Source organism: Semicossyphus pulcher, unplaced genomic scaffold (assembly GCF_022749685.1).
Source record: "Semicossyphus pulcher isolate SPU_LCO1_2020_fin unplaced genomic scaffold, fSemPul1.0.p SCAF_4, whole genome shotgun sequence".
NCBI classification, from domain to species: Eukaryota; Metazoa; Chordata; class Actinopteri; order Labriformes; family Labridae; genus Semicossyphus; species Semicossyphus pulcher.
In genome coordinates, this window is record NW_027211715.1 from 23,177,317 (window position 1) to 23,203,631 (window position 26,315).

The 26,315-nt window shown below is 43.7% G+C and overlaps 1 protein-coding gene across 1 annotated transcript in view; it reads right to left on the reverse strand.

Annotated features, from left to right (window-relative positions):
• The window catches only part of ptprsa (protein tyrosine phosphatase receptor type Sa), a 237,093-nt gene that overhangs the window by 16,165 nt on the left and 194,613 nt on the right, over positions 1-26,315 (reverse strand). The window contains exons 22-29 of the mRNA XM_069679489.1: positions 25,257-25,372; positions 20,310-20,357; positions 15,999-16,096; positions 12,626-12,749; positions 8,973-9,148; positions 5,961-6,080; positions 3,630-3,784; positions 2,104-2,389 (exon numbers count right to left, since the gene is read on the reverse strand). Coding sequence (XP_069535590.1) covers positions 2,104-2,389; positions 3,630-3,784; positions 5,961-6,080; positions 8,973-9,148; positions 12,626-12,749; positions 15,999-16,096; positions 20,310-20,357; positions 25,257-25,372 — 1,123 coding nt within the window. The remainder of the gene's footprint in view (positions 1-2,103; positions 2,390-3,629; positions 3,785-5,960; positions 6,081-8,972; positions 9,149-12,625; positions 12,750-15,998; positions 16,097-20,309; positions 20,358-25,256; positions 25,373-26,315) is intronic.

Genomic DNA, 26,315 nt, shown 5'->3' on the forward strand with positions numbered 1-26,315 from the left:
CCACCCCTCTTCTCACACGCTCCTCTTCTCTATTCCGACTGTAGCGTGGACGTTATTAATCCCCGTTTGACTCCTGACGCCAGCTCAGCATTATCCCTGTTACAGATGGCGATGGAGATTTCATCACCGATGTGCGGCGGCCGGTGAAAAAAAAAAAGGTCGAAACACACCAGCACTATTATTGTTTCCTGGCAGAGGGGCCGTGTTGGTGAATGGCGATGGGAAGATGATAGATGATTTACAGAGTGAGCGTGTGTGTAATTCAAGGTCAGCAGATACAGACTGGAAGTAAGTTGATGATTGTTAAGATCCTTAATGGAGATCTATGTAAACACTGTGCCCGGCTCTCTGTCCTCACCTGCTGCTTTGTCATGACTTTATCGGAGAAAGCATACACTCTTTCTCTCTCGAACTTTAACTCAATTTCACCCTGCTTTCAGCTGAAATCCTTTGTTTTGTGCCTGCTGGATTAAAACCAATTTCTTTGCTTAAGCATATTATTCCAAATCCTCCAGAATGAACGCTGTGGCCAAACCGTAGAGGGCCTCAATACTTCCATTTTCTAGCTTTGCAAAGCATACAATAGTGTGCATCTGAGTAATTAAACTATAGAAGAGTGAGGCTCAAGACAATGAGGGAGTTTTGCTATGCGATTATATTTCGTGGACAGCAGGTAAAGTACAAACTGACAAATATCTGGCTGCTTTAATCTATATTCTCCTTCCCTGAGGCTGGAAGGTATTACAGCATCAAGAGAAGTGTCTTTATCTCTAATTCTCAACTCTGGAAGCTTACTGCGTCATATTTTCCATCATATCTGCATGAGAGCTGAAAGAGACATCCAGCCTGACTGCAGACTCCTAACACAGTTTGTCTGAGATATATGGACTTACTTTAAACTGATAATCTGGAAGTTCTCAGTTTCGTTCTATTTTGCAACACCTTATGGCGATAAACGACAGTTAGGGTTATACGTCCCAGATAACCAGGCGTCCACGGTTGGCTCCCTTTGTAACTCGAGTTTGTTTCTTTTTCTTTGAATTTTCACTTATTTTTGAAGTTGTATCTGTAGTCATCCATCTTTCTTTGTTTGTTCAGCCATAGTAGATTACTGTTTCCTAGCAACACTTGCAGAGACCGGAAAAGCAGCCGCTTAGCTCCGCCTACCCTCTCTGGCAGACCAACCACTGCTGGGTGATGGAGAACGCGTCACTAACTGGGCGCCGCTTGTGATGTTTGCTGCGAAAGTCACCACAGACACCCAGTCTGTGATAATACTATATACTGCAAATGCAAAGGCTTTCATCAGTGGGCCATAGCCTCAATCACCATTGTGGTACCTTATTCGGCGATGGAGAGTGACTTAACAGACTTTTATTTTAATGAAAATCTTCCAGATTATTACTTTAAACTTTATCTTCATTCAACTGAGATGTTATTCCTCCATTCAGCTGCTGTAATCATCTATTATATTTTGTACACCAGTCTCATTGAGTTTCTTGCCAGCAACACAGTTGCTCGTCAAGGACAACGATACCATATGTTTTGTTAGTTAAGTATCAAAATGCAAAGAAACCTATGATTACACATCATAAACCCATTATTGCAACCAACAATTAAGAACCCTGCATGATATGATGAAGAGCAGAAAAACCTGAAAGTCAAAGAAACTCGATTTGCATCCAAAATAACTTCCTGGAAGATAGAGCTGGCAGTGAGCCTCACTTAGAGGGCTCACAGTTTCTTAAAAACTCACAGAACTTGCATTTACTTCGTCAGTATTCCGTTATGATTAAGCTCACAGACATTGATCAAACATGTCTGCTATTTAAGATCTGATTAGTATGTTGTTTGTTTGGCTTGAGGCCATCGGAGTGAGTTTCTGAGCTGTAATTTCAAATTTTAATTGGTGCCTGGTGTTTTGTATTTGTCAAAACCTAACTGCAGAAAAACTGCAGGTAATATGTTCTGTAATTTCCATGTCAGACCTGTGTAGTAATTAAAGAAGTCTGGAACACTTTGTCATGTGCAATCACAGTTGATGAGTGTAAATAAGAAGTACAGTTTACTCTGAGGGTAAGAAAACTGCTCTGCTTCCTGTACCTTGAACTCTAGCTCCATGCCAGTGACGTGCTCGCCGCTCTCCACCTGCGCCAGCTTCTGTATGTAGGAATAGAGGCTCCGGGCAGCCACTTCAGTGTTGCCGCAGGCGACCGCCTCCAGCAGTGCATCATGAATGAAGCTGTACTGGTCCTCCGTCTGCACCATGTAGTTCCGCTGTGAGCGCATCAGCGTCACGTGGCCGTAAATGTCCACCGTCTTCTCGTGCTTTATCCGCTCGAGCATGGCGTCGATGACGATGAAGCAACCTGTCCGGCCGACGCCCGCACTACAGGAGGGAGGAAGGACAGAGCTGTGTTTAATAGACATTCATGTGTCCTTTGCTCTTACTTCTAGTCTTCTAAGGCTGATGTGGCTTTAAATATTTATTTTTGAGCTGGAGGAAGGAAATTGTAACTGCTGATCATGTCAACACATGTTGTGATTATGCATGTCCAGTAATGCTTGTAGATTTGTTGTGGCATTACACTCTAAATAATTGAGTAGCAGAGGAAAACAGAGAGATCTAGCGATAGCTGGAGAGGAGATATAGAAACAGCTAAAATTGACAGATGGAACAACAAGAGGACAGTGATGGAAACTGGGCGAAGCAAGCTGTCAAATCTCAGTTTTATTGTGCGGGGCTTTGGACTCACTGAAGTCTTCTTATCTTGACAAAAAGGAAGGTTTCAATTTGAATAAGCCATTTGAGAAATATCGCTTGTAAAGGGAGGAAGGGCTAAGGAGCAAAAAGGGAGAAGCAAGAAAGAAAGATGGGAAGGGATTACTGCGAGGCTTTTCATGGAGAGGGAGAAAAGAGACAGAGGTGGAGAGAATAAAAGCAGGGAGGGAAAAAAAAAAGGGATGCCTTTAAAGGAAAGATGATGTGACCAGTGGAGAAAAGAAAAGATGGAGGTCTGCTAAGAAAGAGAGCATGTGTTTGTATAATGTGCGTTATGTAATGTATAATAGTGGTTGCTCATGGGCATAAACATACACGCACATAGACGCACACACAAAAAAGGATAGCTCCTCCATGTGTAGAGTAACGCTTCATTTTTGCTCCAAGAGCTGCATCGAGCTGACCACAGGGACACATAAAAGTGTCCCACTTGGGCACCCACATTCCAGTTACATAAAGGTTTAAAAACAGTGCGCTTTGGATCCCAGAGCAACAATTAGTACTTTAACTAACCCTTACTGGGAATCTACACCGACACTGTAGCGTTAGACGAACGAGCGCAACACGTAAGCGTCACCGCAGCATCTATTTTGCAATCTACACCGGCTGCGACTACAGCAAAGATGATCTTAAAGTTAGCCAATGGTCGTTGTGATTCCTGGTAATTTAAGAGAAAAATAGACATGACGCGTAAAACGAACGGAGCAGCCGAAAATGACTCAGCTGGTGGAGATTGCAGCATTAAATAACACTAGAGCTGTTCTGGTCTGGCACACGCTTGTCAGAAATACGCTTCAAATACATTGCCTGTGTAGACTCCCCGTTACACCAAAACACTGCTACTGACCTGCAGTGTGCGATGATGGGTCCAGCGTCAGGCGGGTTGCAGGTCTTCACCCTGCGGAGGAAGGCCAGGAAGGGGGTCGGGTACTCTGGTACGCCGTGGTCAGGCCACGCTGTGAACTGGAACTGACGCACCTCCCGCTTCTCACTGGAGCCATTCTGGAAAGAATAAGAGTGGACGGTTTATATATATAAAAAATGAAGCTGCTGTTGCTGAAGTGATCGACAGACTGGTTTTATTTCTGTCAAAGCAAAATATAGCAAAATGGAGGGGTTTGTGTAAACATGGATCACTCTTCTCGGCAGTTTAATGCTCATTTTATGGTCCTGACAAGTATATAGTCTGTAGTTTTACAGCCATAAACCTTTACTTTACTCCTCTAATCTGTGCAAATACTCTGCCCCAAAACAAAGATCTCTTTGAGCCTAATATCCCCTGCACAGGAGAATAAATTCCTTTACATAGATAAGCAGATGTCTTTCTCTGCAGCGTTCTGCTTTAACAGCTTATTTACCTGCCTAGTCACAGCTATGACAGGGTTATGTGTTAGAATTGGGATAAAAATTGAGCATTTAGCAATATTTTGGTTGAATATCATGTTTAAATATTTAATGTTAAACGGAGGCTCCCCACTGCTGTTGTGCTCTTTGAAGAGAAAAACCAGCTTTGTATCGCTACCTTAAAAGGGCGGCGAGTGTTTCCTACTTAAAACACACTTTTGATGCAGCATCGCCTAACGGGGTGTAATTTTCCTTTGGGAGACAATTTCACACATACAGAGCTGATTAGATGGCCTCATTATAATAAACTAAGTATGAGCCTCTCCATGCTGAACAGTGCAGGTATTATGTCTTGGTTCTTGCTGCTGCTCAGATCATCGACAGTAACATGCAGCAAACACCCACATTACACCGCCGTCTGTCAGCTCCCGCCTCAAACTCAACTCTTGACGCATCAAAGATACAAGCTGCGATCCAGAGGAAGATTCTTGCGATGGATAAGAAGAAGAGAGGGGAAAAAAAATCTCTCTTGCATCTTTCTGTCCTCCTCTCCTCTAAGAAGATCCTCTAATGGAGGTACTGTTTGCATTTCAATGCAGTGCTTCTGCTTCCCTGACAGAGGTTTTTTTTCCCTCGCTGAATAAATGAATAAATGAGTGTGGTAATTAAAAACAAACTGACCTAAATCTTATTTTCCCTCTTTTTATTTGGACATTCTTGTTTCTGTGGATGAGGCAGGCTCGGAGGATGTGATGCTGGTTTTCTTTACATTCCTTATTTTTCAGTTTAGGATTTACCAGCACACACAATTTCGCATCACTGCAGGAAGCGCATACATATGGATAGCTACCGAGATGGCGGCTTTGTAGATGCACCATATGTCTGTGTGTTTGTGTGTCTGTATACTTCTGCTGCCTCACAGATATCCAACAAATATCATTTTTTTCAGAGATATAAAGTGAAAGCAGCTCAGTGAGAAATCACAGCAATGGCTGCAGTAATACGGAGGAGGGAGAGGAGAGATAGAGAAAGAATTGTATGAGAGCTGCAGAATGTAAATGTCCCTGAATGTAGACCAGCGGGCTGCACGGCACCTTTGCTGCTATCTTTACCATCATGGGTTCGCTCTAGCGTTCGTTCTTCCGCTGGCATTCCCGCTCCAAAGTCTGATGCGACATAAGCATGGGGCTATATGTAAGGAAGTGGAAATGTCAGCTTTATTTCTTCTTACAGGTTTTATAAGACCACCAGGTGTGTGTGAGACGCAGTAAGTTGCATGTTGATGTGCTGGTGTTTCTTTCTGTCTGTCTGCATCTGCATGCACTTTAAAGTGCCTTACTCACATCTGCAGGTGTGCTTCTGTGTGTCAGTCCTTCATTTATGTAAATCAGTGTGTGTTTTTGTGTGCCACCTTCCCCGCACGTGCGCATGGGACTGCAACTCCTACATCTTAAGAATGTTTCATCCGTGTGGAGACTGCCTGCGCGTTTCTGTGTATAAATATGTGTGTGTGCGCGCACAGGAGCATGAGAGCAGCCTGCCAATTATGTATATTGAGTTTCTCTTCTGCTCACTTTACCAAAGTGCTGCAATTTGGCAGATGCGCATAAACAGATGATCTATTGAAGAGAGAGAGATCTGAACGAGGTAAGAGGGGCAGACTGGAAGGACAACGCGGACAAAGAGTTACCTTTAAATCATACGCCGTTTTTTCAACCTGTGTAAACTTTTTGTTTGTATTTACTCAATTAAATAGAAAATATAATGGCTGAGGAGATGGAAACAGCAGTGTTGTACAAATGTGCGTGTTAATGTGAGAGATGAATCATCCTACCTTGTGCAAGGAGAAAGTGCGCACACAGAAAGTGGCCAGTTCTATGGTGTCCAACAGGGTCACTTGGGTCATCCCATATGTTTCCGTGCCGCGACTGGGCCAGTACTGGTCACACTTAATCTGGAAGGAAGAGGAGAGACAGACGGGCATGAATCAGTTAAAACGTCTACATCCCTTTCGATGTGTCTCCATTAACGAACTCGATAGTTTGAAGAGTACACACACCACTTACAAATCAAGGCCTCCTGTGGATTAAAACACCAGGCGCTGTTGACGGAAACAACAGGGTACCTTCTCACAATTACAAATCTGAGACACAACACTCTGCCGATTGAAGTGATGTAACCAGACTGTCACAGCAACTCCATTCATGATTCAATTCTACCAACCTTACACACACGCCCTGCCTGCATCCTTTCTTTAATCCTACAACAAAAATGGTCCTCATGGATGCAAAACATCCGCGTGCATGACTGTATCTGAAATTAAGGGAACATAATCACTTCTAATCACTTATTGATTCAGTATCTGTCAAATTAAAGGTCTGAAATTAAAGAAAACAACTTTTCTTCTTAGAAAGTTTGCGTAAAATGCCACTTTTTTAAAAACAGATCCATGTAGATGTCTCACTTTTCTGGCCAGTAACATGAAAACACCTTGTTTGGTGCCTTGCCTGCGTCCCCACAGCTCTCCTCTGTCAGCCCACTTAATAAAGATTCATTCAATATGGGGTGTGACGCGCCGCTGGACATCAGATGAGATGTGACAGTCGGTGAGGGAGATGCGCTGCTCTCTAGCTTTCTCTCCCATTTCCTGCTCGAGCTGACACTCAAGTTCTCCCCCGCCCGCTAATCTTGATCACGTTTGACAGGAGCGGAACGCGCATGTCAGTATGGAGGAAAGGTAAACAAGTGAAAACGGATAGAGGGAGGGGGAAATGAGCGGAGACACCTGGGGTGAGCGAGCCTGATGTTGACACAGGTTGGAGTTGACAAGATGAAACGTTGCGGTTGGCTTTTTGACACCTAGACACCTAGACAATCCACTCCTTGATAGAATACAGTCTTGTAGATCCATTTTAAAGGTTCAGCTCACACTACTGGTTTTATTTTATGTTGTTTTTTCGCTTGGCTCAGAATTAAGAAAAAAAGGGTCACATGACAGGCACTGTATTTATGTAACAAATAGCTGTCACTATGTCAAACCCTTCCTGAAACCCTTCTGTTTTCCATTTTTCAAGTGCTGCTGTTGCCTCCTCTGTGCTTATAATTAGTTCGGCACAATTCAAAAAAGTTCTAAACTATAGAAAAAGTTTCAATCTCAAGGACGCTGCGCCAAGATTTCCAGAGAATACATTTGTTACTCACGCTGTGGCAACTTTCCATCAACATAAATGTAAAAAAAGAAACAAAAGTGGACTGGTGTGATCACACCCCGACATCCTGTTCCTCCAGTCTGTAACTAAGCTACCGTGCTCTGCCTGCGCTTCCTTCCTCCGACTTCCACTATCAACAGATGGTTGTGGGAGGCGCTGGTCACAGATACCTGCAAAATCTCCACGGTGCTCTGTTGCTTAAAAGCTTATTTTAGCTTTTTACACAGTGCACTTTCAGCGCTAAAACTCGGAGTGCTGTAGGGAACATGCAACAGCTTGTTGTTTCCACTGCAAATCAGGTGAGAAAACAGAGGCAAGTCTGTGGAGATGCTCCCGGCGGATGTGCAGCCCAACTTATCAGATGTGCGCAGGTAGAGTGTTTGAGTTAACTTTGTTTTATCATCCTTCCCCCTGCTGCTTTCACCACCTCATTCAAATGTCTGCACTTCTCTGAAAGCAATCCATCTTGAGAAAATGAGATCAGATTACCTACGTTCAACTTTGTGCAGCTGGGGAATCAACGCAAAGTAGCTTGTTCTTGAATCAAGTCTTGCAAATCTGTGATTTGTTTTTCAGACAAGGCTAAATCCTGATACTGAGGTGGAAGTAACAAATTACAAGTACTCACGTTACTGTAATCGTGTGTGTACAGTCAGTCATTTTACTTTTACTGAAGTATGTTTTAAATGAAGTAAAGGAATTCGCCACATTTGTACATCCATCCGTTACTAAGTAAAATATTTATCTACAGATATTTGAGCTAGAAAGAAAATTTAGTGGACCAGACATCAATCAAATTCATCGCATCAAAAACAGGCCAATCAGATCAAAGTGTCATGCATCGCAACAAAACAGCGGTGCCGGTTGATTTTCACTGAGTCCAAAGCGAAGAAGGAGAGCTGGGCTGCAACTACCCGGGCCCGACGCATAACGTGACTGAACCATGAATGAGACAGAAGAGAGTTCAGAGGAAACACCACTTTTGACACAGGCTGAAAGGAGTTTCTTGTTTAACCAGAAACAGCCGTTAGATTGCTCTCTTCAAAGACACCAGACTCCATTCACAAAAACAGTAATTTTACCTCGCAGGACACGGGACTTGCTGGTCTGCCGCTGTCTCGTTACACGTCGTAACACACGCTAGTTCAGAACCGAACTAACCCTTTAAAACACCACACAATAACACACACAAACTAACCGATCGAAGCAGTGGTAGACCATCAGCAACTCCCCGTTTTCTGTGAGATAAAATGACTGTTTTTGTCAATGGAGTCTGGTGGCTATGAAGAGAGCTATAGAACTGCTGTTTCTGGTTAAACAAAGGATCTTACTCTTTGACAAAAGGTCCATCTCTATTCATTTAGACACCAAATAACAAAAGTTTCATTTTATTTCATTGAATAGGATGCTTGTGTAAGGTAACCATGGCAACATTTGTTTATTATAAAAAGCAGCGGATGGGAAAGCAACTCAACTTTTACTTTAAGAACCTTATAGGTGAGCTACTTTTGACTTTTACTTGTGTACTATTTCAGTCAAGTAACAGTACTTCTACTTGACTAGAGCATTTCAGTACTCTTCACACTTCTGAGTGAAAGTAGTGCCTACCATCAGTCCAGATGGTTAAGAGGACTTACCCGTGACTTCTCCTCCAGCCTGGTCATCATGACGACAGTGGCTGCTCTCTGCTCCCACACCATCCTCCAGAAGTCCCCGAACGTCTCCGGTAACGGACCCTGAGTGGCGATGTAGGCGTTCTGCTTCCTGTAGCCATCGATGTAGTTGGCGTTGATGTAGTCGCTACCTGTGATACCTTAAAAAAATAAAAAATTAAAAGATGAAACATCGTAGTTTTGATTGCTTTTCCTCTCTCTCTGCATTATTCATCATTCTACTGAACTCACTATTGTTACTCTTTTGTTTCGCGCCATCTGCCTCGATAATTCCCAGTTTTCACACACTGACCCTGTTTCCCGTTGAATAAAGGTGTAAGGACGCCAGACTTAAAAACAAGTACATTACTTATGTAATGAGTTCTCACACCTCGTATTGTTGAAACAAGTGAAAACTGGCCGAGATCAGAGAACAGTTTTTGGAGCGGTCCAGAGAGAAGTGTCCTGGGAATTTGTCAATCATGTCAGATTCTGGGAGATAAAATATTCTCTGCATTATCTGTTTGAAATAAATCTCAGTGCTTGCTTTGAATATCAAGATGAAAAAAGTGTGTAAAAAGTCAGACAGCACTTTCCCCCCTCTGCTACTGTAGAGTAACCTCAGCTTTGGTTCCATTTAAATGGATCCAGCGCCTCCCTCCTGCACCTTCCTGCTCCTGTATCATTTTCAGTTTCTACGTCTGTGGTTCTGCTTAACTTCCTGTAGATATGTGCAGCAGCTAACATCTGATCTACCACCACCACAGATGGAGTAAATCAGCCACCACAGCCAGGAGGTAGCTCCAGCTCCCATCCCTCTCAGCCCGCCACTACGCTCTGCTGCACACCGGTCTCCACTAAATCTAGCTGTGGGGAATCCCTCGGCCATGCCGGGTAGACAAATGTGTACAGACATAATTTTAATGCAAGGATGTTGTATATGGCACTTTAAGCTCTATCGCAGAATCCTGCTTCCTCTGATTGCATGTAACTATCAAAGTATTCTGCGGCAGCCTTTAATGTGTCTGCAGAAGTAACAGAGCACTTCAAAGCTAACATATTTAGCTCTCTGCGAGGCGTCATCCAGATTGATACCAAGTGTACAAAGTTGTGTTACTATCAAACAAGCCTGTAGTCTCATCATGAGCGCTACAAAGCTGCCATCCAGCTCCGATCTGAGGGAATCAGGGTGTCGCGGTGATGCCGAAAAGCTCGATGCAGAAAAGTTGTTCCAAAAAAAAAATGTTTAAGGGAAAATGTTGTAAATTCAAACAAGATAATCTGCGATTAGACTTTGTTTAACACCGACTATGTGACAGTGATAAGACTGAACGTCGCCCATCTTCATTGAACCAACTTCTTCAGTCGTGTCAGTTGGAAAGAGACTCCAGTGTGGCGGCAACCGTGCTGGAGAGTCACGTCTCTTTGACTGACGTCTCCTCACTCAAGCGACAAACAATGAAACACTCGACTGGGCTAATTTAAGCGAGGAGACGCAGTGAGGACAACAAGCAGAGTGGAGAGGGAGGGGTGAGATAGTGAAAGAGAGAAAAGAGAGAGAGAGAAGAGAGGAGAATGAAATTTTACAGAATGGAAATAAAGAGAAAAAAGAGAGAAAAGAAGGACTAATGTCATTAAAACGGATACCACGTCGCCCAATCCGAATGCGCTGCCTTGGCTTTAGTCATAGCTAAGTGAACAGAGAATAGCGGCGTGCATGAATTGTTCTACTGCTGCGACTAATGGCAAAATCACTGCAGTGTAAAATAGAAATTTCAGACTTGATTAATTTATGTATTTATGGACGAGGCATTTTTTCCCTGGGATAATTTTGTTATGCATGTTGTCGCACCCCCAAATTTGCCCGACTATTGCGAGATGAGGAAATCCAGTCGCAGCGTTTAGCTCACACAAAAGAAGATGAGTGCTGCGGAGTAGCGAGTTTGGCACTACACTGCGAGGAGTCTGCAGCTCTTTCTGGGTGATGCAACGCCAGAACAATGTCAGCGGTGAAGGGTGACTACCTCTGACAATGTCCCTTGAGATTTAGGAAGTCAGAGGAAGAGTTTTTCCTCAGTAGTGTGTCTGTGGGCAGTTAGAGGGAAGTCATGAGAACGGGGGCAGATCTCATGAGACAATTGGGACGGTGAAAACACTGGTTAACTTCCTGGGTCACTCTGTGCGCTGGGGCCCAAACATGAGCTGAAAAAAGTCCTCAACTAACCTCCCTAAAAATAATATATATTACTCCATAAACTGCTGAGGTGTTTGGGACCAAGTGGAGCTAAAACAAATCCTCTTTTTAGCCTCCAACAAAATGTAGTTTTGCTTTATAAATTCACTGTTTGCCGCTGAACTGAGGCTGAACTGCAAATACTATAAATAATTTCACTGCGTTTGACTCATATTTTATTCTACTTTTCTTCATGCAACTCGCTCAAGACAAAACTTCTGTTATCCAACTCAGTCTTCTGTATTTATTTTCCTCTTTTCTTTTTTTATATCCTCTATCAGTTCACACATTAAACTGTAATCCTATCATTAAAGGAGCAGTTCACCCCCGTCAAATGCCGCTGTCAGTCAAAGCTGGTGTTCTCTGTAATTGATAGAAGCAATTATATTTGAAATTGGCGCCATAGCTGTGGAGAAAGATGTACAAACAGCTTAAGGTTTCGCCCATTCTACAGTCCTACAACACCCAGCATGCATTGCGCCCCTTCCTGTGAAAGGAATGTCCCAGCGAGAGATGCTACTACCGTTTCGCTGCAGGCAATGGCTCAGAGCGATACAGAATCCGAAATACGACGAGAATATACCGGTGAATTGTCTAAAAAATCTTCATGTCTGAAGTCTACATTTCAAACCTGACGATTGTGAACAAGACATGACATCGGAGGCAGGTGTCCTAGAGTGAGGAAGTGTAGTTTAGCAAGCTCCCTTGTTTTCCGGGGCCCATTGGAGAAGCGGATAGAGTCCTCCAAAGGCACAGAGCAAAATTGCATTTTTTTGTCCTCCCATAATGGCATAAAATTGTAAAACAGGAAGCAGAAAATCACACAGTCTTGTAGTCATGTATGATTTTGTGCTTCCTGCTTTACAGTTGGTTTTATTGCAGGATATTTTGTATCCTTTATTGTTGTATCTGTTTTATGGTTCAGTCTGTTTAGTACTTTTGTCTCTTGTGCATTTATCATTGATTTTATGTATTTTAAAGGCCCATCTAGGGACGGGCATTGCGAATAAGCCAAGGCTATAAATGCTGTAGTGTGCAGCATCGGTTTACTTGCTTCATACTTGTCCCTATACAAATAAACATTAAATAAATAACTAGCTTCCCATAATAGCATGATAGGCCTGAGGTTGAAAATCGGCGAACTGGCCCTTTAATGCTACTCTACAGAACAGTAAGATACAGTATTTTATGGCTTTAATTGTATTAATAAATAGTGATCAGCAATGTTCTACTTTCATTTCCACTGTCTCGTCCCATCTGGTCTCCTGTCCGTCTATTCACTCCAAACTCCTAATGACTTAAATTGAGTCTGTAATTATGAGCATTTCCCAGATGATCTGCAAAGAGCTGAGCTCATCTCTGAAGTGTTGTCGGTGCCCAGAGTGTGAGCACGGGTGAGCCTTACCCTCGATGGGAGCCAGGATGACGCGGGAGTGGTCGTAGGCGATGACGTTGGCGTAACGATTTTTGGGCTTGTTGACCTCCAGGTTGGAGTGTTCCCAGGTGAACTGCTGGCCTGGATCGATGGACTGATTGTGGAGGGGAGCGTGGGGAGAGACAAGCAGAACATGAAGAAATGAGAGGAGAAACACAACAAGAAAAACAATACAACCTGAATGTTATCATAGAAAGAGGAGAGGGGGGAGGAGGGGAGGGGGAGAAAGATTGAGAGGGTGATTTCCCCAAAGAAAGACGAACATGGTATCAAGGAAATCAGCTCTCTGCAGCTGCACACAGCACTTTATCAAGATCGCTAATGTAGTGGGTGCATAATGACAAATAGCAATATTGATGAAAGGCGGTGACTCCCCCCCAACCCGGAGGGAAGGGCGTGGAGCGAGGCGCGACAAATCCGGCTACATTTTCAGCTCCCTTGTTGGGATTATTAAGTATTCCATTACGATTTCATGTTTGCTTATGGGCGTCTGCGGCTCGGTTGGTGTTAGGATGGAGGCTTGAAGGATATTTACAGTTAGGGCTCAGAGAGAGAGAGAGAGAGGGACTCAAGCTGAATGAAGTCCAACTGGAAACCTGATCCAACAGTTTTCACGCAATCATGACAGCAATTAGAGCTTCCCCCCGTTTCAGCCTCTCTCCATCACTGTTCCTGTTTCTGCGCTCTCATCTCCATCCCTCTTTTTTTGTCCCTGTTTTCCTTATCTGCATCTCTCCATCTTCAAAGCCTTTCCACCCTTTCTCTGCCCGTATTTCTCCCTCTCTTTATCTCTTCCTCCATCTCGCGTCTCCTCTCTGATGTTTACGCTCCCTCTGCAGCAGTCGCCCTCCTGCTATTCTTCCCTTTCTGTCTAGATTACCTTGAGGCTCGCTGAGTGCACATGAAGATTGGGTTCACTTCTTTGAAACATCGCCCAATTTTATTGAAGACCGAATCTGTGTAGCCCAAATTGTGTCGTTATTACGTATAGCAAACGTCCAGCGCTTCATTTAGAGGAATAACTACGTCTACAACCGAGTTAAACTTGTAATGACTCAAATTCTGCACCGACTAGAGTTTCTCCTCTTCCTTATGATCCATGACGACATGTTTGAAGACGAATGACAGCTCCTGTCAGTGAGGCAGTCTTCGCAGAACATGGCCGCTAACTGCCTGACAGTAGATAGATAACAAACTCTGTGGTTTCAGCATCGTCGGGCGAAACCGCGGCAGCTTCTTTTTTTATATCGCCGTTTGTGTGTCAGATTATCTCCTCTTCATCTCCGCTCTCCAGCAGAGATGCCCTGCTCTCTTTCCCCTCGCTGAATCTTCATCATTAACCGAAACCTCCCTACCTCATCTCTCTCCTTTCTCCTCTCTCCCCTCCAGTTTTCCCCCTCCTCCCTCACATCCCGCCTGGCTAAAAACCAATCAGTCAAAGCCCCGTGGAGCTGCGCTTGGCAAGCCAGGGCGCCCGGACGAGCAGCCATTCATCAAGAAAATAACAAAATTAAAATTACACTTCTCGATTTAATTTGGTCATTTATTTTTCCTGGGGGGTGGCTGTGTGAAGGGGCAGGGGGACACAGAGAGGGAGCAGAAGAGACAGAGCTGGAGAAGAGAGGAGCGGGCGGTTTAATGCTCTCTCTCAAAGCCAAGTAATTAGAAGTCGTAGTTGTAGCAAAGCGTCAACTTTGGCATCACAACTCTCTTTCACCCCCCCCGAATGGAAAGCTTGTCCATTTGGTACACAGCCCGGATGTGGATTTATGAATAATAGATACCAAAGAAATACTGGATGGCTATGAGAAGTCATTATCCACCAACATTCCCCGGCAGGCATGATGACAGCAATCTATGCTGGCGTACCTGCTTCCTGCGTTAGCCTGGCGTGCAGCGAGGCGACAGGCGCGGTGATTTAGGGATGGCGAGCAGGGGATATTGCTTGTATGCAAACGAGAGCTGATTCAGCACTCCTGATTTCTAATCAACTCTAGTGTCATTTATAACCGCCACGGTCTCAGAGCTCAGACAGCTCAGCTTCCACTCTACACACACGCACACACACGCACACACACACACACACACACACGCACACACACTGTGTTAAAGCCTGACTGCCCGGTTTGCTTTTCCTAAAAACCACTTTAAAGGAGATCTGGCGACTCCTGACTTTATCTCAATGTCTTTCCTCTAACTTTATTGTTGTGAGTGAAGAATTTCATAACAACACTTTCTTATCTATTTGCTGAGCCGTCACATTTATTATGTTTTCTTAAAGTGATAATCTCAAAGATTTTCATTTAAATAAACGTCTGTTAAGTCTCTATCTATCGCCGAATGAGGTAAGACAATGGTGATGGAGCCTATGGCCCGCTGATGAAAGCCTTTGCATTTGCAGCATTACAAACTGGGTGTCTGTGGCGACTTTACAAAAATCACAAGCGGCGCCCAGTTAGTGACGCGTTTTCCATCAGCCAGCAGTGGTTGGTCTGCCAGAGAGGGTAGGCGGAGCTAAGCGGATGCTTTTCCGGTCTCTGCAAGTGTTGCGAGTAAACAGTAATCTACTATGGCTGAACAAACAAAGAAAAGATGGATGACTACAGATACAACTTCAAAAATAAGTGAAAATCCAAAGAAAAACAAATCCGACGCTCAGACAAGGGCAAACAGTCTAAAAAGGAAAGCGAACGTCAGTGAGGAAAATCAAGAGTTACAACCGTATTACCGTTTGTCGCCATAGGTGCCGCCAAAGAGAACGAAACTGAGATCTTCGGGATTACTACTTTAAGTAAATTTGGAAGTTAGATAAAGCCTTGAATCTGTAATTTCAGTTCAAGTACATTAAATATAATCCAAAGTGTTGCGTTTAAATGCAGTTTTTTTTGTAGGAACTCTGAGCGCAGACACACTGTGGACGTCACAAAAGGACAAGTCTCATTTTGCATTGAACGTAACCCGTGTTTCCTGATGTAAGACGAGTGCATTACAGTGGAATGATTCTTTTATTTTTAAGATTATAAGGAAATTGCGTTTGGGAGTTCAGGAGCTGCAAAAAACTCTCAGAGGGAAATTTTATATAATTGAAAAGACAATTGTCTTGCTTTGCTATGTTAAGTCTGCAAATATATCTGAGGACATACATGGCTGACAACAACTGATGTTTGATCATTGCTCAAGCAAAACCAGCTACAGTGATGTCAACAAGAAGGGAAAAAGGCTTATAAGAAGAGAGAGAGAGAGGGGATGAAGGGTCGCTTGTGTCCTCTTCCAATGAAAACACAATCAGACAGAAATCAATACTGAGCAGTAACTCTAACCTTTGAACCCCTGGCCCACTCACCTCATATTCCTGCGAGAGCTTGAGGTTGTCGTTGGCCTTGAGAAGTTCTGTGTGCTCAGCCAGCTCGGAGATGGGGATGGGAGGATGATTCATCATACCTGCGCGCCAGAAAATTAGGAGAGAAATTCCACACAGGGGAAGGACAGTTCGTTAGCAGAGTGCACAAGACACAAAACCGCACACAAAACAGCATTTATAGGTGAGATTTTGTTGCGTACAAATGATGGAGGTTGGGTTTTAGTGGTGAGGAAGCTTGTGCAAAACATGGTGAATGTCACACACGGTTAAAATGTACTGAGTGGTGATGTTATAGGCACTTTGTCGGACCAGGCCAGAGCTCGAAAACAGCCAAAACTATCAATGATTCGCCGAAGAAGCTGGCAGCGTACACCCATTCACCAAATTCTAGTATCATCAATAGGACCAATATTGATGAGCGTAACTAATAATGTCTTAAACATTCAGAGGACTATCCAAATTTAATAGCCTAGAAAATAAGTTAAATGGCAAGAGATGTGAAATGTAGTGTTTTGATGGTGAATTCAAAGACATGAAACAGCAGCCTTTTTACTCATAATAATCAATACAATGCTTAGATTGATGAAAACTCCTTGTAGATCAAAAGTTAGATTTGATTTAAGAATGGCTGCTGTCAACAGAAGAGAGGAGGATTCAAAACTGGATCCATCGTTGGTGGAAAAAAAAAGGTTTTACTTTCATCACATCTGTCGACTTAGTTCTCCTAACCAAGACATGAATATTAGATATTATAATCTTTCAGCAGCGCCTGAATCAAACAGAACGATGAGAACAAACTGTTTTTCAATGTCGATCTAACATATCTCTAAGGCCAGCTTTAACTGTATCCTTACATCCATAATGCCCCTGTTGTGCTGTGTTGTTAACATGCTTACAGTTTTAACTGCTGCCTCTATAAAAGGTGCTTATTCTGTAGCGGAGCCCTGACCTGGGGGCTCGTGGGAAGGGAGGTGTGAGGGGAGTGTATTGAGGTTTAGGGGTGTGAGTGATGCTGAGTGACAAAGTGAGCTGCTCCATTCCAGCTAGTTGGTGCAAAGCAAGCAAGCTGCTGTTTCTGCCCTTTGGCTTCCTCAGCCCAGCGAACCTTTTCTCTAAGATGAAACACCCCTTACCTTCCAACATCACACAGGAAACTAAACTCTCAATAGCATGTCCAATATATTCTCCTCTCTCCTTCAGAAAGAACCAGCCTCTCGATTGGGTGGGATTTTTTTTTTGGCTCGCTCCAACATCCACTGAATATTGTGCGGCTGCTGCTACAATATTATCAGCCCTGCTGTGCACTCCAGTCACTAATCCATTTAGGAGCACAATGCCGAGGCCATGTAATGCAATATGGTGCAGCCATAGATTGTGGCTCTGTCCCCGCGCATGGGCCGCTTTCATGTTTGCAGCGAGAGGTCTATTTTCCTGCCGAGCGACGGGGTCAAAAGTCGACCGAACGTTTAAATCCCCTCACAAGAAAGTTACCCGAGCCTAATTGGGCGTGCAAATCGGCATAATCACATTAACCATCCTTAATTCTGCTTTTCTCACAATGCCTAATAGTCAGCAATGTCAAAGGGGGTCACTGATGTTTGGGCTGCTTAAGAGAGGAAGTTGGACTCTTTGTGCTGACAGTCTTCATTAGTTATGCTAATTTATTTCACACAGAGAGAACAATGCAGCAGTGTTAATTACACGAAGATTAACAAAGATTACAACGCACATGTGAGACAAATGAGGATGACACCGGAGCTGTGACGTCCCACGGAAAATGAAGGCACAATACTACTACTTGACAGAGTTAAGCTTAAAGGATTATTTGCATGTTTACTAAATCAAGAGTTCATTTCCTTTAAAGGAGCAATTGGCCCCTGGAAAAAGCCACCGTCAGTCAAAGCTGGTATAATCGATATTTCAAATTGGCGCCATAGCTGTGGAGAAAGTTGTACAAACAGCTTGTGGTTTCAGCCATTCTACATTCCTACAACACCCAGCGTGCACTGCGCCCTTCCCTCTGAAATGCTACCGTTTTCGCTGCAGGCAACGGCTCAGAGCGGTACCGAATCTGAAATACGACGAGAATATACCGGTGGATCGTCTAAAAATCTTCATGTCTGCAGTCTACATTTCAAACCTGACGATTTTGAAAGAGACATGACATCGGAGGCGGGCGTCCTAGAGTGAGGAAGTGTAGTTTAGCGAGCTCCCTGGCCTCCGCCAGATGACGCGTTTTACGTCGTCTGGCGGAGGTTTTCCCGGGCCCATTTGAGAAGCGGATAGCGTCCTCCAAAGGCACAGAGAGAAATTGTTTCTACCATAATGGCATTAGCTCCCCATGATAGCATGATAGGACTGAGGTTGAAAATTGGCGAACTGGCCCTTTAAAGCTTAGGTTGGATATTTACCTTTCACCATCTCAGTCTTAACAACAACTCTTGCAAGGCTATAGGAAATATATTATCGTATTCTGATGAAGCTGTTTGTTTATGTACTCACACTTGAGTTTCTCATTGAGCGCACAAAGCTCAGAGGCTGCAGTGGCACCGATTGAAATCGTTATTCATCACGTCTGGAGTTAGAAATCATTGTGATGAGCATCAAAAAAAAAAGAGGAAAATATTGCAAATTTAATTTGGTTTCAGTTTCCTCGCCGCAAATTCAGAGTGAAAAGGTATCAGAAGCTATGAGCGAGATAAATAAGTAAATGTGTATGCAAATGAGGAGCCCTCACTTCTCCTTAAGAGAACAAGAGGGGAGATCAAAGCCTGTTTGTGTGTAGCTGGGTGTGTAGTTTACGATGTGTGTATCTCTACGTGTGTGTGTGTGAATTATTGAAGTACTCAAACTCTATCAATTCCTCTCAGTTTATGTTTACTGCCCACATTACCGTCTGCATATATAAGTGGCTGCTTCATTTCAGGGAGATATATCAGGCCGGAGTGTTTACATATAAAATCTAAATAAAGCATGATGCACCGCCGATGGGATGTTCTCGGGGAATATATAACCGTGTTTGTTTATTTCCTCAACCTTTGGTAGGATGTTTGGAAATCCTGTCAAAAAAACTTGAATACTGAACTGTATTATTTTGCCTAAATGCTGCTTTCAGTCGGAAAACAACCAATCACAGGAAGTTTAAACAGATGAACGTCACAGTGAAACCAGTGTTTGTGCACCCATTTCTCTCAGTGAGTGTTCGTTTCCAGCTGCACCAGTTTGTTTTGTTCTCAAGACAAATGAGTCCATCGCGCCTGATTTGTCCTCTTGTTCATTTTGTCATTTACACTCTGCAGCGGCACATCGCCGTGTTTATCCAAGAAAAGATTTACTCTCAACCCTCGGCTTTCCCGTGACCCGTACTCGAGCAAAGTCACTCAAGGGCAGACTGTTGTTCTTCCCTTCCCTCTCTCAAAGCTCACATCCTTCCCTTAAAACACAACCCCTGGCTTTTTCCCATCCACGTACAGACGTCTGCGGCTTTTTTTTTCTTCCCACCGCAATCAACAGCATGATCAATGAACACAGAAAAACAAACTAGCGTCTAATTACACATTTCCAATCTCACGATCCGCAGTCGATGCGCCTGAGAAACATAATGATTCTTTTTGATAAGCCAAAGCAGTCTCTCTCCAAAAGCCTCTTTATGATGTTTCAGATTTCCATATAAAAGGGAAGAAGTCTGCATGTGGGTAAGCAAAGGAAATAAAGGGGGAAAAGGAGGGAAGAGGAAAACCAGAAACTGTGCTTTTTCCCTCCGATGATCCTTTTGCAGCGAGCAGCGAGAGGGGGCGATCAAATGTCGAGCCATTGTTTGCCACCGCTTTAATTAATTCTGCTCGTTATCTCCGAGCACAGAAAAGACCCTGTTACTTCAAAATGGAAATGGAGCAGTGGTGGTGAAGGAGGAGGAAGGAGAAGGGGGAACAACAACAAGGAGGTGAGGAAGAGAAAAAAGGGGAAACAGAAATTGCACTCCTGTAAAAGTAAAACACCTCTCAACCATCAGCAGAAGTGATCGCACGGGTTATTTATGCATGGTGGATTAATGCACAGCCAACAGCCCAAGTGAATACAGTGACTGACATCCAATTAAAGAAAAAAAGGAGAAACAGCCCAGTAGACCAATAGAAAACTAACACCAAATTAATTAGTGCGGAATTTTTGCTGCATAATGTGAAAAAACAAACAAATGCAAATTATGTATTTGTAAATGGAGGCAAGCGGTGCTTGAAAAAAAAAGGAGATAAGGAAAGCTGGTACGCAAATGCTAAAAGCGTAGAGACTAACTTTCATAGTCAAAATCTGCTTCGCTCTGAGGACTGCTCAGACCAGAATCTGTAAAGAACAGCAAACATAATGGAAATTGAAAATGGTTTCAAAAGGCTGTAATGCAACATAAAAGGCTATGTGAGAGGAAAAAAGGAAGAAAGAAATAAATGTGCAAAATGATAAAAGGCCAAGAAATAAAAGAGAAAGGGAACAGTATTTTTTTACCCAACAGTTAACCCTCTCAGGCTCTTGTGAGGGAGGCCTGACTGACGTGACTGCCACACAGTCATGAAGAACAGAATCAGGTCAGCTACAGGCTCGTTAGCCATGGATACCTTCCTGCCAATCCTCATATCAATGATCATAGAAACCTGGGAGAAGATACCTGATATGCCATCTCTAAGCTGTTGGAAGACCCCACTGACAGGAATGAGACCGAGAGGGAAAAACAGCTTATATTTCCTAACTCTGAAAGTTCCCTTTGTGTGCATCCTGCTGCTGAGGCCCAGGGAGTGAAAGGTGCCGAAAAGTGTCCACATTCTTGGCTGACAGCTGCGGAGCCGGAGCTGCTGGGAGTCCGAGCTCTGAGAAGTGTGCTGACGGTTCAAAGTCTTATCTGCTCCAGAGGAGAAGTCCTCTGAGGCTGCGGCAGCCAGAGATGCCGTGTCCGGGGGAATCGGGTCTCCTCGGCTGATCGAGCAGAGAGATGCCATCTGTGGCGACGTTAGCTGGACATGTGGCTAAGAGATGCAGCGCGATGGGATGCTGCCAACCTGCCCATCAAGTACAGGGGAATGCTTTTTGAGGAGAAGCTGGAATCGGATGAGCAGGGGCAGTCTTATAAGAAAGAGCTACACATGAATGATAGATGGCGACTTTGATCCAGGGACGAGAGATGATTTCTTCCAGAGTGTGGACGATGAGAGAAATGGAAGGTGAAGAAGTGTCTCATAAAGAAACGTTGGAAACTAGTTGCATTATTTTTCCTTCCTTAAAAAGAACAGGATTAGAAAATACATCAGCCTAAAAAATAGAGCTCAGTTATGCAAAAATAAAAGTTGCTAAACTGAGTTTAGTTGGGTTAAGTTGCACTGACGTCTAAGTGAGAGGACGTCAGGCCGGTGGAGCCGAATGATTGCAAAGAAATGAAGAAAACGAACTTCCCCCTCTCCCCTAATTGATTTGTGACAATGACTAATTAAACCTAGCAGGGGGTGCTCTGATCCTCTGTCTCCTAACGTCATTCATGTCAGCGGGAGGGAGGTACGAGCATGTCTGATTGTGTTTATGTGTAAGTGCGCGGCGTGTGTGTGTGTTATTCAATAGGACTGGTTGTGAGGAGGAGGGCACGGCTGTTGCAGCCGCTGCTGTAATCTGGAGAAACAAGCAGGGTGCCGATGCATGCGATGCGAGCGATTGGCTGGTGTCTGTGGGCGGTGCGAGCGTGCGGCGCTGTCTGGAGGAAAATGTTTGATTTTCACATGCTCAAATGTGGAAGTCACTTCTCCTGACAGAGTTACGGGGGCGTGAAGTGCCATACGCGACGCAGAAGTGGAGGGAGGTGGGGGGGCTGAAGAGAAACACAGACGGAGACGGCAGGAATAGGAAATATATCAGAGGTATGTTGAAAAGTAAACGCAGAGTGAAACTCAGTTCACCTGTCTTCTAATTTGCAGGAGGAGATTTTATTTTTTATTTTGCGCCTGAACAGTAATGATGTGAATTCACATTATTTAGCGCAGCAGGGGATCTCAAAGTTTGATGTGCAGACGGGGTTTTGAGGTGAGAAATATGTTAGATTTTACCAGCGTTTTACTGCGAGTCAGAGAAAAGTAGACTAAATTGAGAAACAGAGAGAAAGAGTTATGGGGTGGGGGGCTATGGTGGTGGTGGGGGCCTTGTAGGAGATAGACATCAGACAGTAGACATCCACTGAGTCGTGCTGCTTCATTACGTTGGCCCCATTTGCCAATTAAACCCCAGGCACCAATGAAGATAATGACAAAACGAGCCACTCTACGCCCCAAGGAGTTATGGGATGTCACTGTGAGGCCGTCACATGATCCACAGGCTTTATAGCCCAAATGCACACGCACGCACATACAATGCGTACGCATTAGCCGAGCTTAGCTTATAGGACACCTAATCAAAACCATATTTTTCTTCCCCCAGCACCAGGGGTCACTGAGCACACATTGCCGATGCTGCATATGCTCTGCTGGCTAGGAGAGGCCTTGGATAAGTGCACTGGGAGTATGCTCATTTGAACAATGGTCGCTATTAGCTGATGGGGATGTTCACAAATGCTCACCGGCCCACTTAATTGGGCTAAAATGTCCATTCAAATTAAATTCCCCGGGTGCGGAGATAACGACATCGTCCAATCCTGCGGAACAACGGCGGGGCTGTTGAATGAGAATGCTCGTCATATATAAAGAGAGGTCTCAGCCTGTGTTGGTGAATGTGATGTAAAAAAAAAAAATAGAGCAAGAGATTGTAACAAGAGTGTCTATTATTTAAGGAATGCGGGAGGACAGTGTAGGGCACAGTGGAAAACGCTGGAAGTCAGAGAGACAAATAACAGGAATGGCCATTATAACCTTGTCATTACAGAAGCACAGATAGGCCTCTGAATACCAAGCGAGATAAAGCCGAGGCCGTGTATAAGTGCGTTTGTGCTGCTCCTTTCATCCTCGTATCTCTTTTCTCTGATGTAAAGAAGCCAGGAGTTTTTTTTCCCTCCACGATACAAACTCAGGCTGCATCACCGGGCTCCTGACGACGCCGGAAAGAAACGCTCCATTTGAAATCTGAGCCTTTTGATGGAGCGCAGACTGGCTGCGGATGACAGATGGATGGCTGAGAGACGACCAGGCAAGGAGCCGGAGAGGCAGGAGGTGAAAAGAAACAAGGAAACGCATGGGGAAAAGGTGGATGTGTTTATTCCTCTCTGCGGCATTTGTGCAGGTGAGAAAGATGTCCGTAAAAATACAGAGCGAGTTCTTTGAAACGCAGGTCTCAGTCTTGTGTCGAATGAACAGCTTGAAGAGAGAATAAAACAAATAAGTCAAGTGGGAAATTCATTGTAATCCATGATGCTAAAGTAGAGGTTACTGGGAAGGCAATCAGATTGGTTCGAACCTATTTTCCCCCAAAACAGGCAGGACGAGAGGTTTCTAAAACCGCTCCCCAAATTGATACTCGACCACGGGAACTTAACTGAACCAAATACAACAAACACACAAAAAGGCAAACTTGGTTCCACTCCAATAAGAACAAAATGCAGCTATCGTAGCTTAAATAGCAGGAGGCTAGGAAACAGAAAGACAGGCCGGGTAGATAATGGGTCTGAAACGGAGGCAGGAGGAAGATGAAGAAGCCTTAGAGAATGAGTGGGGGATCGAATGTGCTCTGTTGTTAACACCAGGCTTTAGCTCGGATGAACACCAGACAGAGAGTAAGACAAAAGAGAAAACAGGTGAAAACACAGGAGAACTTCAAAACAGGATTTGTTCCCAGCATCAGAAACACAAGTTCCAACAACAGACATGATTCTCAAACTATTTGTTATATATAAACGGCTAATTGTTACATGGGGATATGGCAAACACATAAACATGGCTTACATGTTGTTATGAAGGCACATAATGTCAAACAGAATGATGTGGGAGAAATTCATGGACATCATTCATGCTGCAGCAGAAATCTAACTTTGAGTTGCATCACTTGTGAACAGTTAATCTCTGTGTGGGCTGTGTGCATGTGTGTGCCAATGCTAGGCTCTGCAACTACGCATGTAAATCATGTGTATACAAAAACACTTCTTTGTCTTATGTGGATAAAAGGCTTATGTGGATAAAAGGCTTTCATTGTAAGTGGATGATTCGGTGTCAAAAAGGAAGGTCCAGAGTAATATAATGTAGCATATGCCAAATATGCCAATAAGTGTAATTTTTGGATTATAGTTTTTGCTAATTAACATTTTCTGTTTGCCAAACTTTCAAAATTTGATTTCCATTTCAGTTGGTTCCAAAAATAATGACTTTGAAGTTCCTGTCAAACTTTTAAAGCTTCTGAAATAACATTTAGTCTGTTGAAGCCACTCAAGGACTGCTTAAAAAGACGGACGATGCGTCTCCATCTGCTCTCATTGTACCAAAGTGATGCCAAAATAGCCCCCGCGTCAGGCGCTGACATCTTGCGATGGTGATGTCGTTTGGTGCCAGAGACTGCGCAGTAGAGCCGTAGCCACTTCCGCTAACCAAAACACACACACTTACATTACCGAAAAAAAGATCCCACACGTCTGCGTGTTTAACAGCTGAACAGCTTCTTTGTGTTGGTCTGAAGCAGACGTTCACAGGTATGGAAACTTCAATGACTGTAGTGATTGTTTTAGTTACATCTCTTCTCGCCGTTCCTCCTCTACTCTGCTAATCAGGAACAGATCGGCTGCAGGAGCCGGATTTGTCAACAGAGCTGTCAATCATCAATTTTACAGCATCAAATAACTAATTATTATTTTGATTTTATAGTTTGACCAACATTGTCATTGCAGACATTACCAAGCATGAGAACTACACTGGAATCGGATTTGAAATGGAAATCCAATTAGGGCAATGAAATACACGCCTTTGACTGCTTTTTAACAGGCCAGCTGTTCTACAACAATCAAAATAGAAAAAGTTAAATGTCACTCCCTCAATAATCCATAAAGTCTAATTTAATTAAGAGCTCCTATTTCCTAATTTGTGGTTGTTAAAGTCAAACGGTTACACTATGCTGTGAAACTGTGTCCAGTGTGTTTAAAATCTCTATTTACCTCAGTGAATATGAAGTCTGATTTTACCTAAAAATAGGAGCAAAAACGTTGAATAAAAATATATACTATAACTATACCTATATATGTGTTAAATTTAACAATGAGATTGTTCCTCAGTGTTTGTGTTGTGCGTCCTTCTGTACCTGGAGTTTGGAAGTTGATGCGTCTCATCTCCACGGGGTCTGTGGGGTGGTGGGGTGTAATGTCTGCGTTGTTCAGCAGACACTTTGTGCGTGGTTCTGACTCTTTTCTTTTGCGACTAGAAAGAAAGACAAACAACCAGTAGAAAGAGGGAAAGACGTGCGAAAAAATAAAAAAAACAATACAATAACTTTTAGTAAGCAAGACATGAGGAGCTGAGAAAGCGTATCAAGTACGCAAAATTCTCCTTCACCCTCCCTAATTAAAGGCATCTGTTTTGCTGAGGCAGGCTACTTTGTCTCCGCCTGTTAAATGCAATAAAGTACGGCTAAACCTTACCTGTCAGGTTTGCTGTTTCCACAGAAAGCAATAGGAGTCAAATAAATATATAAAGATGGTGAAAACACAACACACAAGGAGAAAGGGAGAAGGGGGAGGCAAGAAGAGAGATAAATCAATAGAGAGCAGTTTAAAATTCACAGGGGTCGCTGCTGGGCTCGCAAAAACGCGAGAGAAAGCTCATCAGCATTTGGAGAAGGTGTGTGCATGCGTGTGCATGTGTGCACATGTATCAGTGTGTGAGAACAGGCAAGTATTCAATGAAATGTGCAAGTAAGTGCATACATTCGTAAGCTTGTGTCCATGTATGTGTGTGCGCTAATGTGTATGCACGAGGATGCAGATACAGATGGGGGGGGGGAAGGGAATGTCAGGGCCAAGGGCAGACCCGGAAAACACTATTCACCAGGGAGAGATGGAGCGGGAGATGGGAGAGCGAGGGGAAGAGAAAGAGAAGACAGAAAAAAGAGAGAGATCCAAGGAGAGATGTTACTCTCCCTAACCACCAAGACGGAGGTAAGGCAAGGTCAGACAGTCAGGGATCATCTGACAGTGGCAATCTGTACTGCTCACACCAGCCCTGGCTCCCTTACAATAATACAGGGATCTTCCCTGGTATGTAGGGCGACCTCTTACACCACAGTTCAGTTGGGACTTGCTGAAACTAAAAGCTACAACTAACTGTAAAACAAGGGGGAATAACTGACCGTATACATATGTTG